Genomic DNA, 15,147 nt, shown 5'->3' with positions numbered 1-15,147 from the left:
CCCGGGGCTGTGCACACAATGACGGGGTCTGGGGGGGGAGGGTTAGCACAGGTGCGCGGCCGTGCGCATGCGCCGGAGTGTCCTCTGCGCCTGCCGGCTGGACCCTCACCTGTTAGGCCCTCAGCCCGCGGGTCCCGGCCCCCAGGGGAGCGAGCGGGGTGGCCGGCCGCGGAGGCTGGGACCCAGACAGCCATGGAAGCTGGTGAGTGTGTGTGTGTGTGTGTGTGTGTGTGTGTGTGTGTAAATATATTTTATTGAGAGAGAGTTAAAAACATCGTGAGAGGGAAACATCCATCAGCTGCCTCCTGCACACCCCCCACTGGGGATGTGCCCGCAACCAAGGTACATGCCCTTGACCTGAATCGAACCCGGGACCACAGGCTCCATCCCACTGAGGCCCCAGACCTTTTGTCGGTGAACCTGTGTCTATTTTTTTTTTTTTTTTTTTTTTTTTTTTTTTTTACAGAGAGGAAGGGAGAGAGAGAGCGAGCTAGAGACATTGATGAGAGAGAAACATCGACCAGCTGCCTCTTGCACACCCCCTACCAGGGATGTGCCCGCAACCAATGTACATGCCATTGACCGGAATCGAACCTGGGACCTTTCAGTCCGCAGACCGACGCTCTACCACTGAGCCACACCGGCTTTGGCTGAACCTGGTGTCCTGATGAGGATGAGATGTGTGCAGCCAACACTCCATGAGCACCTGCTGTGTCAGGGGTGCTCTGGGGAACTGGGGGAAAGACACACTTCCTGACCTCGTGGTTCCCTCACATTCTGCTGGGGCGCAGCGCGGGGGCGGGGGGCGGGGAGAGAATAGTCAAGTGCATGAACATGTGCTCTCGGGAAAAGCCGAGTTGGGGTGGGGTGGGGATGGTATATGAGACTCATGAGCTGGGCAGGGACTGTCCTCAGAGTGGGTGACATCTGAGAGGGGGAAGGAGCCATGCAGATCCCTGGGGGAAGTCGGTCCAGGCAGGGGCAGTGCAGGTGCAAAGGCCCTGGGGCAGGGAGGCCTGTTTCCTCAGCCATGGGAGGCGGGGGGAGGGAGAGGAGGAGAGAGGCTGGGATTCACGCTACATTCAGGGTCTTTATCCTCAGGTGCCCTTGGGTGTGGGGGGCGGGGGACAGGTGTGCAGCAGGCCACCTGTGGGCTCGGTGCTTATGTTCCCCACACACACACACACACACACTCCCCACCTGCTCCAGGAACGTGGCCATAGTGCTCATCAGATGTTCACAAAGGGAAACTGGATACCCGGCCCCAGAGTTACAGACCGTCACTCCAGGCGGAGATGCCAAAGAGCAGTGAGACCGAGGTCCCGAGAGAGGGGGACAGGAGCGGGGAAGGGAGCAGAGAGAGGGAGACAGGGGCCCTGCGAGAGAGGAAGATGGGGACCCAGAGGGAGGGGGAGGCTGAGCGGGGAGCAGGGAGCAGCACGCAGCCTGCTGGGCTGGAGGAGATGTTTACAGCCTCATAAACAGCTCTGCCCGGGGAGCACCTGCTCCTGCGTCCCTCCCCTCCGCTCCCTCCCCTCCCCTCCCCTCTTCCTCCTCTCCTCCCCTCCCCTCCCCTCCCCTCCACTCCCCTCTTCTCCTCCCTTCCCCTCCCCTCTTCTCCTCCCCTCCCCTCTTCTCCTCCCCTCCCCTCCCCTCTTCTCCATCCCCTCCCCTCTCCTCTCCCTTCCCCTCCCCTTCCCCCCCTCCCCTCCCCTCCCCTCTTCTCCTCTCCTCCCTTCCCCCCCTCCCCTCCCCTTCCCTCCCTCTCCTCCCCTCCCCTCCCCTCTTCTCCTCTCCTCCCTTCCCCCCCTCCCCTCCCCTTCTCCTTCCCCTCTCCTCCCCTCCCCTCCCCTCTTCTCCTCCTCCTCCCCTCCCTCTCCTCCCCTCCCCTCCCCTCTTCTCCTCTCTTCCCCTCCTCTCCCTTCCTCCCTCCCCTCTTCTCCTCTCCTCCCCTCCCCTCCCCTCCCCTCCCCTCCTCTCTGGAAATGAAACCACTCAGGCCTGGGTGAGGCCAGGGTGAGGCGGGGGATGGGGGTGAGGACAGAAGTGCTGCCCAGCGGGAGAGGGCACTGGGGGGCTTCCCTCCCTGAGCCTCAGTCTCCCCGTCTGCGGGGTGGGCCCGGGCTGAGGGGAATGATGGGGAACCAGCTAAGCTAGAGGGGCCAGGATTCGGGGGAAGAGGGCCTGGTGCTCCCCAGAAACTCTCGTATGCGACTGTCCCACGGGTGACTCTGGCGCTTTAAGGAAGGCGGAGGGAAGGGGTGCTGTAATCGCTGCCACCTCCCCACCCCCCTGATAGGGGTTTTGGAGCAGAAAATTAATGTAAATCACTTTTTAATTAAAGATGCAAAGCTCTCCTGGGTGTCCCCTCCACGGCCCTCCCGGAGGCTCTGGATGGGGAGCCAGGGGCCTGCCCCCCCCCCCCGCTTTGTGTGGGGGGCACCCTGAGGTCCCCTTGCCCAAGCTGCTTCTGAAAACAAGAGCTGAGGCCCAGGAGAGGGGTGAGGCGAGGCCCTGGGGGCTGATGTGGGGGTGTCCCTGGGAGGAAAGGGGGTCTGGGACACTCTCGGGCATAAACCCTTTTAATTAAAAAAGAGGGAGGCGTTGGAAGGGGAGAAGTGGGGGCGTCTGGGAGAAGAGTGGGTGGGGAAAGCCAGGGACTGGGGGAGGCAGGGAGGGGCGGGCGACAGACACGGGTCCCCCCTGCCCCCATCTGTGTGGTCTCTCGGGGTCCCACCTCCCTGACCGCAGCCCCCTCTGCCGAGCTGTCCCTTAAGTGGTCCTCAGACCCTCGCACCCGTCTGGGGCGGGAGCGATGGGTCCAGGCCTGGGCTGGTACTTGCTGGGCCCGGTGGCTACCTCTGGGGTAGGGGGTGCGCATGCCTTCAGGGGCTCCCACAGGAGCACGGCCTGGGGGGGGCTCACCTCCAGCCCCCCCCCTCGCCCCACTTTATAGAGAGGAAGGTCCAGCCCCCCTATCGAGACCTCCATGAGTCCATCTGGGGGGCCTCCCAGCTTGGCCTGGGGAGGGCCCTCTTGCTGACCCCAGCCCCCAGCCCCAGTGGCCCAGGGACCCCCCCCCAGGTCTGCTGTCAGAGGCTACAGGAGCTGAGGGGGTGAGCAGGGACCTGCTCTGGCCCCCTCTCCTCTTCTCTCGTGGTGCTGCTCACTCTTGCCTCAGTTTCCCCCCTTTCTCATCCGCCCCCTTGTCCCTCCTTCCTCACTCAGGGCTCCCCCAGGGCCTGGATCCCGCCCTCCAGGCCTCTGTCTCTGTCTCAGCTCTCCCTGCACGCCGCTCTCTCCACCTCTGTGCCTCCTTCTGTCTGTCTGTCTGTGCGTGTCTGTCTCCCCCTCTCCCCCTCCCCCTCCCCCACTCTCCCTCCTGGGGGGCCTCTGTCTCTCAGCCTTCGGGTCCCCCCTTGGTGTCCCTGGGTGTCAGCCCCCCTGCCTCTGCCCCTCACCCCCGCCCGCCAGGCCTCCCCCTGCCCTGCCTGGCCGGGCTCCAGGAGGAGGAAATGTTTATCTGGTTCCGTCCCCCCCTCCCTCCTCCCCCTCCATCACCTGGCGCCGAGCAAGCGTGGCGGCTCATTTTTTCACCGGCCGGCCCGGGCGCAATTGCCATTTAGGCACGGCGGGCAGAGGCCACGGGAGGACGGCCTGCCGGCGGGGGAGGGGCGTGGGCCATGACCCCCCCAGACCCCCCTTGCTGTCCCCCATCCTCCTCCACCAGCTCCTCTGTGCCTGTGTGTGCACTTCTCCTCCTGCTCCTTCTCCCCCCTTCTCTCTCCTCTCTCTCCTCTTCTCCCTCTCGCCTCTCTCTACCGTCTCTGTCCGTCTCTCTCCTCTCTCCCGCTCGCTCTCGCTCCTCCTCTCTCTCTCTCTCCTCCTTCTCTCCCTCTCGCTCTTCTCTCTCTTCTTCTCCCCCTCTCTCCCCCCTCTCTCTTCTCTCTCCTTCTCTTTCTCTCTCTCTCTCTCTCTTCTCTTCTTTCTCTCTCTCTCTTCTCTTCTCTCTCTCACTCTTCTCTCTTCACTCTCTCTCTCTCCTCTCTCTGTCTCTCACGTGTGTCGTCCATCTGTCTGCTTCCTGTGTCTCTCCTTCCACCTTTCCCTATCTCTGCGTCTCTCTTTGGAGCTCTCTGTCCACACCTCCATTTGTCTCTCATCATCACTCCCTCTCTGTCTCTCTCTGTCTCTGGGGACCTCAGTCTCTCCCTCCCTCTCCAGCTCTGGGGCTCTGGGCTCAGCCCTGGGCCCGTGTGTGCGCGCGCGTGCGTGCGTGCGTGCGTGTGTGTGTGTGTGTGTGTGTCTGTGTGTGTCTGTGTGTGTGTGTCTGTGTGTCTGTGTGTTGTGGTTTGTTGTGTGTGTGTCTGTGTGTGTGTGGTGTGTGTGTGTGGTCTTGTGTTGTCTTGTTGTGTTTGTGATTGTGTGTTTGTCTTGTGTGTGTGTGTCTGGTGTGTGTGTTGTGTGTGTGTGTCTGTGTGTGTGTGTGTCTGTGTGTGTCTGTGTGTTGTGTCTGTGTGTGTGTCTGTGTGTGTCTGTGTGTGTGTGTGTGGTGGTGTGTGTGTCTGTGTGTGTGTGTGTGTGTGTGTGGTGTGTGTCTGTGTGTGTGCCTGTGTGTGTGTCTGTGTGTGTGTCTGTGTGTGTGTGTGTCTGTGTGTGTGTGTGTCTCTGTGTCTGTGTGTCTGTGTGTGTGTCTGTGTGTGTGTGTCTGTGTGTCTGTGTGTGTGTGTCTGTGTGTGTCTGTGTGTGTGTGTCTGTGTGTGTGTCTGTGTGTGTGTCTGTGTGTGTGTGTCTGTGTCTGTGTGTGTGTGTCTGTGTGTGTGTGTGTCTCTGTGTCTGTGCGTGTGTGTGTCTCTGTGTCTGTATGTGTGTCTGTGTGTGTCTCTGTGTGTGTGTGTCTGTGTGTGAGTGTGTGTGTCTGTGCGTGTGTGTGTGTGTCTGTGCGTGTCTCTGTGTGTGTGTGTGTGTCTGTGCGTGTCTCTGTGTCTGTGTGTGTGTGTGTCTGTGCCTGTGTGTGTGTCTGTGTGTGTGTGTGTGTGTGTCCCCCTCCCTTCCTCTCCCCCGTCCTCTGCTCGGTCCCGGGGCCCAGCCTGTGAATCTCGGGGTGTCTGCACCCGGGCAGCTCCCGGCCGAGTGCTGGCGGTGCTGGAGGAGGGACTCCTTTCCATCTCGATTTCGCTGTCCCCCTCCCCACCTTCCATTCCCAAGCCTCTCTCTTCTCCTTTGGCCTCCGTGTCTGTTTGTTTCCGCCTGGCCCCTCCCCTCCCCCTCTGCTCCTCTTCCCCTCCCCCCTGCAGGCCTCCTCCCGACCCCAGCTGTCCCTTCCAATCCGTCCTCCGTCCTCCTCCTCCTCTCCACCTCCTCGGAGAGCATTGCAGGGAGAGGGCAGGGGGCTGGGGAGAGGGCAGGGGGCTGGGGGAGAGGGCTGGGGAGAGGGCAGGGGGCTGGGGGAGAGGGCAGGGGGCTGGGAGAGGGGCAGGGGGCTGGGAGAGGGCAGGGGGCTGGGGGAAGGGCAGGGGTGCTGGGGAAGAGGGGCAGGAGCCTGGGGGATGGGAGGGGCCGAGGGGGTCTGGGGGGGAGAGGGCAGGGGGGGGGCTGGGGGGAGGGGGGCAGGGGGCTGGGGAGAGGGCAGGGGGCTGGGGGAGAGGGCTTGGGGAGAGGGCAGGGGGCTGGGGGAGGGCAGGGGGCTGGGAGAGGGCAGGGGGCTGGGGGAGGGCAGGGGGCTGGGGAGAGGGCAGGGGGCTGGGGGAGAGGGCAGGGGGCTGGGGAGAGGGCAGGGGGCTGGGGAGAGGGCAGGGGGCTGGGAGAGGGCAGGGGGCTGGGGGAGAGGGCTGGGGGAGAGGGCAGGGGGCTGGGGGAGAGGGCAGGGGGCTGGGAGAGGGCAGGGGGCTGGGGGAGAGGGCTTGGGGAGAGGGCAGGGGGCTGGGGAGAGGGCTGGGTGGGGGCGGGTGGTGGGAGAGGGCAGGGTGGCTGGGCGGTGGGGGGGGGTCGGGGGTGAGGGCCGGGGGGGGTGGTCGGGGGGCTGGGTGAGGGGATGGGGGGGGTCGGGGGTGAGGGCGGGGGGGCTCGGGGGTGAGGGCGGGGGGGGGGCGGGGGTGTTGAGGGGGCTGGGGGCTGGTGGGAGCTGGGCGTGAGGGGGGGGAAAGAGAGCAAGCTGCTGGGGGGACCTGAGGGACCAGGGCCCATCTCTCCTCCTCTTGCCAGCCCGGAGTCTGACCGGTTCCTTCCTGGGGGCTGCAGGCTGGCCACAGGGAGGTGCCCTTGAGGGCGAGAAGCTGTTTGCTGGGGGGGGTGGGGGGGGGCTGTGATGAGCAGGAGCGGGGGGGGGCTGGGGATCCTGCCCTGCCCCCAGCACCCATGCACTTGCCGTGGGAGGAGAGGCAGGGGGCTGGAAAGGGCAGGGGGGGGCTGGGGGAGAGGGCAGGGGGCTGGGAGAGGGCAGGGGGCTTGTGGGGAGAGGGCAAGGGGGCTGGAGAGGCGGGGTGGGAGAGGGCAGGTGGCTGGGAGAGGGCTTGGGCGGAGAGTGCGGGGGGCTGGGGGAGGCGGGGGCTGGGAGAAGGGCAGGGGGCTGGGGGAGAGGGCAGGGGGCTGGGAGAGATGCGGGGGGACCGGGGGTGAGGGCGAGGGGGGGGTCGGGGGTGAGGACTGGGAGGCCGGGGGTGAGGGTGGGGGGGGGCGGGGGTGAGGGCGGGGGGTCGGGGGTGAGGGCCGGAGGGGGGCCAGGGGTGAGGGCGGGGGGCCGGGGGTGAGGACGGGGGGTCGGGGGTGAGGGCTGGGGGGCCGGGGTGAGGGCGGGGGGCCGGGGGTGAGGGCCGGGGGGGGGGCCGGGGGTGAGGGCTGGGGGCTGGGGAGAGGGCGGAGGGGAAAGAGAGCAAGCTGCTGGGAGACCTGAGGACAGGGCCCATCTCTCCTCCTGGCAGCCCGGAGTCTGACCGGTTCCTCCTGGGGGCTGCAGGCTGCAGAGGAGGTGCCCTGAGGGCGAGAAGCTGTTTGCTGGGGGGAGGAGGGGGCGGGGAGGAGGCAGGAGCGGGGAGACCTGGCATCCTGCCTGCCCCAGCACCCATGCACTTGGCCGTGGGAGGAGAGGGCAGGGGGGCCTGTGGCTGTGGCTGCCCCTTCGGGCCCCTAGGGCCCCCCAGCAGCTCCCACACAGGCACCTGCTCCCCCGCCCCCTCCCCCCTGCCCCCGTGTGCCCTCTGGCAGGGGTGGAAGAGGAGACAGAGGCCGGGGACCAGGACAGGCTCTTAGAGCAGGGCCAGCAGCAGGTGCAGAGGGAACACGCCTTGAGGGGGGGAGGGGCGGGGCGGGGCTTAGGGCGCTCCCCACGCGCGGATCGCTGGTCTCTGTAGGGCACATGATTAGACACTTAGGTGCTTAGGAACTGAGAGCTTAGGGCAGTGGTCGGGGAAACTCAGTCCACAGAGCCGAATAGCAACAGTACAACGACTGAAATTTCTTTTGAGAGCCACAGTTTTTCAACGTAAACTTCTTCTGTTGACTAGTGAGCTTGCCGACCACTATGATAGGGGCTTCATCACAAGGAACACACCAGCCTATAATTTTTGGAATTGAGAGAGCCGCAGTTTGCCGACCACTGGGCCAGGGCGGGAGCGTCATGTTTCTGAGGCTCACCCTGAGGTGGCGGGGACCAGCGCTCATTCCTCCCTGCTCCTTTGTCATGTCTCATGCTCAGTGTTTTAGGTTTGGATGGCATATGAATGAGGGTTCTCCAGAGAAACAGAACCACTGGGATGTGCATTAGATAGATAGACAGACAGATAGAGACTTATTCTTCAGTTTGGCTCAGTGGATGGAGTGTCCGCCTGAGGACTGAAGGGTCCTGGGTTCGATTCCGGTCAAGGGCACATGCCCAGGTCGCGGGCTAGATCCCCAGAGGGGGGCATGCGGGAAGTGCCAATCTGTGCTTCTCTCTCATCATTGATGCTTCTATCTCTCCCTCTCCCTCTCTGAAAGCGATACAAATATTTTTAAAAACACACACACACAAAACATTAAGCTCACCTACTGCGGGGTTCCATTCTATGACGGAATGGAATGGTCCAGAAAGGCAAACCTTTCTGTGATAGCACAGAGGCTGGGGAGTGACTACTAATGGGCTCAGGGCTAACTTTGGGGGGATTAAAAAAAGGGGGGTTGCACATCGTAAATGGACAAAATGCTACTGAAATGTGCTCTTGAAAACAGTTGCAATGGTAAATTTTACGGTAAGTGCATTTTACACACACACACACACACACACACACACACACAATGGTTAAGATGTAGAGATACAAAAAATAAAGAAAATAAAAAAGATGTAGAGATACAAAGAAACTAAGAGACCAGGGCAGTGGTGAACTTGCTGTAAAAATGGTTTGGCTCAGTGGACAGAGCTACGGCTTGGGGACTGAAAGGTCCCGGGTTCGATCCCGGTCAAGGGCATGTACCTTGGTTGTGGGCACATCCCCAGTAGGGGGTGTGCAAGAGGCAGCTGATCGATGATTCTCTCTCATCGATGTTTCTAACGCTCTATCCCTCTCTCTTCCTCTCTGTAAAAAAAAAATCAATAAAATATATTTAAAATAAAATAAAATTAAATAAATAAGAAAAGCCTTCCTGTGAGTCCCTCCCACGCTGAGTGCCTTGGCCGCCCTCCTCCGGGTGGGGATCCTGAGGTTTGGGGGTGAGGGGACATCGGTAAGGTTTGGCATCATCTCATCCACATCCCGAGCTCTGGGGACACCCGGCACTGAGCCACTGAGCGAGCCCTTACTCACCTCCCCGCCCGCCGCGCCCCTGTGCCCTGACCTCGCAGCCCCACCTCGGCCCTCCTCTCGTTCCGCCTCCCGGAGCCCCGGCTGCCTGCCCTGGGCCTAGGCTGAGGTGGTTTGAAAGAGGCGGTGGCTGGGAGAGCTCAGCATGGAGCTTGGCATCCTGGGCTCCCTACCTCCCAGCTGCTGCGGGCACAACTTCGCCACCCAAGGGCTCTCTCTGGGCCGCCCTGGCACCCAGCACCCCGCTGCGTCACACCTGCCCCCCCACCCCCCCGTGGTAACAGCCCTGTGGGGCCCCATCTCCCTCCAGCAGCCCCCCCCCTCTCCTTCAAGATCCTCCAACGTGGGCCCTCCATGCCCTGACTCAGTTTCCCCAGCTGCCTCTCCCTTCTCACTCTGGACCAGCCTGACTTCTGCCCCCACCCCACCCCCCCATCCACCCAACAGCTCTCGTCACACCCTAAATCCCGGGTCACTTCTCTTCTCTGGGCCTCACGTGCCCAGCTCACCACCTGCCTCTCTGTGGACAGGGAACCCCTCAGATGTCGGAGCCCGTCCAGGCACTGCCCGCGCCCCTTCTCACCCTGCACCCCCACCCGGGGCTCGGTGACACCTCATGGCCCACACATCGCACACCCCCCTCCAGGCTGCCGCCTCCTGAGCTCCAGGTGTCCCCTCCCTGTGGTCCCGCCCTCAGCACGCACCCCTCCACCCAGCGCCTCCCCCTCACCTGTTCTCCCCCCCCCCCCCCCCGCCCGGGGTCCCGCCCAGAAAAAACCTCCCTCTGAAAACTCCCCAGAAGGTGAGGCTATTTATTCCCTCTCTGACCTCCGGCTTCTGCGGAGTCGAGCCAACGGGGGGCTCCAGCAGGAGAATGGTGGGTGGAGGAGTAAGTTGGGGTGATCACTCTGCCCCCCCCCCCTTCTCTCCTGGGCCTGGGTCCGCGCCCTCCAGCCCCAGCAGAAGCCTCAGCGGTTCAGGGCGCTCCGCTCGCGCCCTCCAGCTCAGGGTGGCCACTGCTCCCTCTACCGGCAGCCGCGGGTACTGCACCTTCCCTCTTGTGTCCTTAACCTAGTCCGCCGTCACCATCCCCTCCGTCAACTCTCCCCGCTAGTCTAAGCGCCCCGTCTCTTTCCCGCCAGGGCCCCGATCCATTCTCTCTCTAAGCCACCCCCTTCTCCCCACCTTCCTCCCCGCCACCCGACTCCAGGACGCCCTCCTGGGCTGCCTCCTCCCCGACCCCCCAGCCTCCCGTCTCACAGGTAGCCAAAAGGAACGTGTGAAAACATAAATGTGGCCGAAACCGGGTTGGCTCAGTGGATAGGGCGTCGGGTCTGTGGACTGAAAGGTCCCAGGTTCGATTCCCGTCAAGGGCATGTACCTTGGTTGCAAGCACATCACCGGCAGAGGGTGTGCAGGAGGCAGCTGATCGATATTTCTCTCATCGGTGTTTCTAGCTTTCTATCCCTCTCCCTTCCTCTCTGCAAAAAATCAATAAAATATATATATTTTTAAAAACGTAAATGTGGTGTCAATGGCCTGCCCCACTTCAACCCCCACTGAAATACCTTCCGAAGCTCCCTTTGCTCTGAGGACGAGCTCCAAGCTCCTCAGCGTGGCCGATGGGATCTCTCATCATTGATCCCTTTGAGCTCTCCCCACCCCCCACGCCCTCACACTCCCTTGATGCTAACCCCTGGAACGAAAAAGCTAGGGATTCACCAGTCTTCCCCCTATTCGGCATTCTGAGAAAGTGACTTGCTTTATTCCGGGGAAATCCCCGTCACCAACCCCAGCTCCTGCTCAGGCAAAATTTGAGTTCCCAGGATGCCCTGTGCAGGGGAATATTTTGTTGCAGATGGATTAGGGGCGTGGCTAGGGGAGCTCCGAGCCAGGAGTGAGGGCGTAGCTAAGGGGATGGGGCTGGCTGTGTGGACCTTTTGTTTTATTTATTTATTTAAATATATTTTTTATTGATTTTTTACAGAGAGGGAGGGAGAGAGATAGAGAGCTAGAAACGTCAATGAGAGAGAAACACTGACCAGCTGCCTCTTGCACACCCCCTACCGGGGATGTGCCCGTAACCAATGTACATGCCCTTGACCGGAATCGAACCCGGGACCTTTCAGTCCCCAGACCGACGCTCTACCACTGAGCCAAACCGGTTTCGGCTGTGTGGACCTTTTGGGTGGCTGGTTGCATGTTGGTGTGTCCTGCAGAGGATGGGGGGGGGGGGGTGTTCCCCCGCTGGAAAAACCCAGATGACGGCGGCTTCACCGCTGCGGAAACCCCAGTCCAAGTCCTCATGAGCCCCCCCCTCCTCCTGACTCCCCACTTCTCACGGGAAGGCTGTTTCCCAGGCAGAATTTCAAAGTTTTATGGCAACTTTTTTTTACAGAAATCACAGAAAAAAGAAGAGACAGTGGCTGGTGCTGATGAGCTGGGAGAGAAGGGGGGTGGGTAACAGCCTGGGACGCTGGGCCGGGGCACCACAGGACGACAGGACGCCAACAACCCGTGGGAAGCGGGGTGTTCCGGGGGCTGGGGGAGCTGCGGGGTCATCCTGGGGGGGGGGTGTCCCAAGAAGTGGGGCGGCACTCCCCACGCCCCAAGTATGTCCTCTGCGCGCGGTGGGGGGAAACATTAACAGTAAGAAAACGCAGGCGGCCTCCCGACAGACGGGTGGCCCCCGAAGTTAAAAATACCCGCCCCGAGCCCCGGCCCCCCCTCCCACCCGCCCCTGCTCCCCATCAGGCAGAGATGTGGCAGCATGTGCTGGCTTGTAGGTCCGCGGGAGCCCTCGGCCTTCTCCTCGAGGGTCCTGCCCGGATCGGCTGGCACGGAGGGCGCCTCTGGATTGTCCGGGGGGCGGAATGGCTGGACTCCCCTCTGATTCCCGGCCTCCGCCCCAAAGTCGGTTCTCATGGCTGGGGGGGTCTCTGCCCTCTCCGAAGGAAAGTCGGTCACCCCCTCTCCCCAAGACATGCACCCTCCCGCGACCCCTCCCCCAAGCACACTATGTACACACGGGCCCTCCAGGAGGGGAGCGGAGCGCTGGCATGTGGCAGGTCCCACATATGCCCGCCCCCCCCCCCCCAGCTCTGAAACCCCACTGCTCCCCTCCCTTCTCCCAGGGGCCTGAGCGGAGAAACCAGGGAGGTGCGTGCCCCCTGATGCACGCCCCGCCGGCCCTCGCCCCTGTCCTGGGGGCTGAATGGCGCTCCTGAGGGGCAGGGACATGGCTGAGATCCTGGGTATCCTGGGGGTGCATCAGCCTCCTTCCGGGGCCCCTGGGAGGGCGGAGTTCCGAGGCGCTTCCCCTTGGGGGGTCCTCAGGGGGCGAGGCCTCGACGCGGGCCCTCCCCGTGGGGCGTGGTCAGGTTGGAGGGATAGCCAATGGGAGGAGGACCTGGGAGGCTGGCGAGGGGCGGGGCGGGGCCACGTGGGCCGGGGAGGTGGAGTCCCAGGAGGCAGGGAGGCTGAGTCCCAGGCAGGAGGCCGTCTGCGGGGAGCGCGGGTGTGGCCGTCTGGGGGGCGGGGGGAGCCCAGTCTGGGGGCGCTAGAAGCCCCGGATGTGGCAGTAGGCCTCGAGGCTGGCGAAGAGGATGTAGAGGAACCAGAGGCCCAGGAAGAGCGCGGTGGTGGCGATCTTGGGGCCGCGCGGGCCGCCCAGCTCGCCGCCGATGTGCGGCCGGCGCCGGTACAGCAGCACGGCGATGCCCACGAAGGCGAAGACGGTGAAGAGCGTGACGGAGAAGGCCAGCGTGCCGGTGCGCACCTCGAAGGGGCGGCCCTGCACCGCCCAGTACACGGCGGCCACCGACCAGGCCACGCCCAGGCCCAGGAACACGTTCACCGCGTTGGAGCCCGTCACGTTGCCGATGGACGCGTCCGCGCACTGGTCCTGCAGCGCCGCCACCTTGCTGGCGAAGGTGTCTGCGGGCAGAGACACGCGCGGGTCACCCCAGCCCTGGCGCCCACCTGTCCCCTCCCCGCGCCCTGCGATCCAGACCCGGCAGGCGCCGGCCCGCCTCTCCTCTGCAGGCCTGGGCACCCTGCAGGCCTGGGCACCCTGCAGGCCTGGGCACCCTGCAGGCCTGGGCACCCTGCAGCGGGCACCCTGCAGGCCTGGGCACCCTGCAGCGGGCAAGGGCCTGAGGCCCTGATCCCACCCAAGAGGGAAAGTCCCTCGCCATCATCCATCATCGCTACGCCTGCTCTACAGGACCAAACGCCTGCTTTCTGTAGAACTCGCTGCCTCATTTCTGTGGGACTCGCTCCCTGCTTTCTATGGGACTTGCCTACATTCACTGGGCTCCACTGCCTGCTTTCTTTCGTTTAAAAAAAAAATTTTTTTTTTATTGATGTCAGAGAGGAAGGGAGGGGGAGAGAGAGAAGCATCAATGATGAGAGGATCATTGATGGGCTGCCTCTGGGACGCCCCCTATGGGGGATCAAGCCCACACCCCCAGCATGTGCCCTGATGGGGAAAGGGGAGGAGCCACGCCGGCCGGGCCGGGCCACTGCCTGCTTTCCATGTGATTCATCTTTTTCCTGTGGACCTCGGCCTGCTTTGAGGGACTCATGGCCTGATTTTTGTGGGATCCACTCTGCTTCCCGTGACCTGCTGCCTGCTCCCCGTGAGCCCAATCAGCCCATGGCCACCAGGCCGGGTAAGGTAAGTGCCAGGCTCCACCCCATGCAACCCTTTCCCGTCAGTTCCCCACGTGGTTTCTGTCTAGCAAGGGCCTGGCTTCTGAGGCCCCACCCGTTCCGGACATCCTGCTACTAACGCGGGCCTCTGGTCCGGAGGGCAGGCTGGCAAGGCCAACATGTCCCAAGGGCTGCTTTCCTCGGACCCCTGGCTGCTGACCTCAGCGACGGGGCAACAAAGGGTCTGGCCTCCCCCCAGGGGGCCTCCCTGCTCCTGCAGGAACGCCAGGCCCGGACACCCCGTTTGTAAGAACTCACACCCGGGTTTATTTGGGGAGAGGGGGTCACGGCCACTGCGTTGTAATGGTACATACCGTATTTTTCGGACCATAAGACGCACTTTTTTCCCCCCCAGAAGTGTGGGGGGGGAAAGTCCCTGCGTCTTATGGTCCAAATATAGCCTTCACATATACTTTTAAAAAAAAGTTTTTTTTTACTTGCCCGGCTCTGTGTGGTCTCTGTGTGCTTGCCCGGCTCTAAAATGGTTCTAAATGCTGCTGTTTACTTTACAGGGTTGATTACATGTGTTTATGACTGTGATGTTGGGTTTTAATGCACATAAAATATTTTAGGACACTATTTGTTTCAGAATCTTTTTTTCTTCATTTCCCTTCTCTAAAAACTGGTGCGTCTTATGGTCCGGAGCGTCTTATGGTCCGAAAAATACGGTAAGTGACGGTCTCTGAAACCCCGCTATCTTATTTGTAGGGTGCCTCTGCCGCCTCCAACCTCTGGTTTCGTCTCGCTCCCTCATCTTCCTGAAAGCTTCAAAACTCACTGGCCTGGTTCCCATCATGCCAGCAACATGGGTCTAGCTGGTTTCTTGACGGGGGGGTTGGACTACAATATCATCCCGTTTCTATGGAACCCATCATCCATCAGGCCTCCAGCATTTCCCACCTCCTGCATTCTACAGGGCACTCCACTCACAGTGAATCGGCCCCACCCCCCCCAACACTGTTTCTGTTATTCCCCAGGATATTCCTCTGGACCCCACCCCATGCGTTCTGGATGATTCTATCAGCCTATTTCTGCAGGACCTTTCTCTTAGGCCTCACTGCCCAGCGTCTCCGGGACCCTCGCCCGCCAGCGCCCCCCAGGGGGTTACCGGGGATGGAGGTGCCCAGGGCCACGAAGACCACAGCGTTGACGGAGTCCTTGAGGCCCACGGTGCAGCCAAAGTGGGAGGCAAGGTCCCCGATGAGGGCGGTGAGCAGGCCGATGACCAGGATGCAGACGCCGAAGCAGGCCCAGCCGTGGCAGTACTCAGTGGGGGGCACGCAGGCGAACAGCACCTTCCAGAACACCGTCAGGAAGTGCATGACGTAGTCAAAGCACGAAGGCAGCCGCTCCTCCCGGGACCCGTCCTCCTCCTCCTCCTCGTCCCCTGTGGGCACACGACCCAGCTGGGGCAATACACACCCATGCCCCCTTCCTCGCCTGCAGCCACACTCTGTTCCACTTCCCGGACAGCCGGTCCCATAAAATGAATCGCTCTCCCAGGATCCCTTGAAGCTAGGTGTGTCCATGTTAGCAGCTAATAACAATACTTTCCCAGGATCCCTTGCAGCTAAGAGAATGCTAGACCCAATGTTAGGTAAAAAAAAAATGTTTACTTTCCCAGAATCCCTTTAGGTTCCAGGAGGCCACATGCCCAGTT

General features: G+C 62.3%; 1 protein-coding gene across 1 annotated transcript in view; it reads right to left on the bottom strand.

Annotated features, from left to right (window-relative positions):
* Positions 1-11,126: 11,126 nt before the first annotated feature.
* SLC8A2 (solute carrier family 8 member A2) overlaps positions 11,127-15,147 on the bottom strand; it is a 33,904-nt gene continuing 29,883 nt past the window's right edge. The window contains exons 9-10 of the mRNA XM_036416361.2: positions 14,596-14,874; positions 11,127-12,710 (exon numbers count right to left, since the gene is read on the bottom strand). Coding sequence (XP_036272254.1) covers positions 12,334-12,710; positions 14,596-14,874 — 656 coding nt within the window. The 3' untranslated portion in view covers positions 11,127-12,333. The remainder of the gene's footprint in view (positions 12,711-14,595; positions 14,875-15,147) is intronic.

This window comes from Pipistrellus kuhlii, unplaced genomic scaffold (genome assembly GCF_014108245.1).
Source record: "Pipistrellus kuhlii isolate mPipKuh1 unplaced genomic scaffold, mPipKuh1.p scaffold_m20_p_55, whole genome shotgun sequence".
Taxonomy (NCBI): Eukaryota; Metazoa; Chordata; class Mammalia; order Chiroptera; family Vespertilionidae; genus Pipistrellus; species Pipistrellus kuhlii.
The sequence above is the reverse complement of the archived record's forward strand: the minus strand, read 5'-3'. Positions and strand labels throughout refer to the sequence as shown.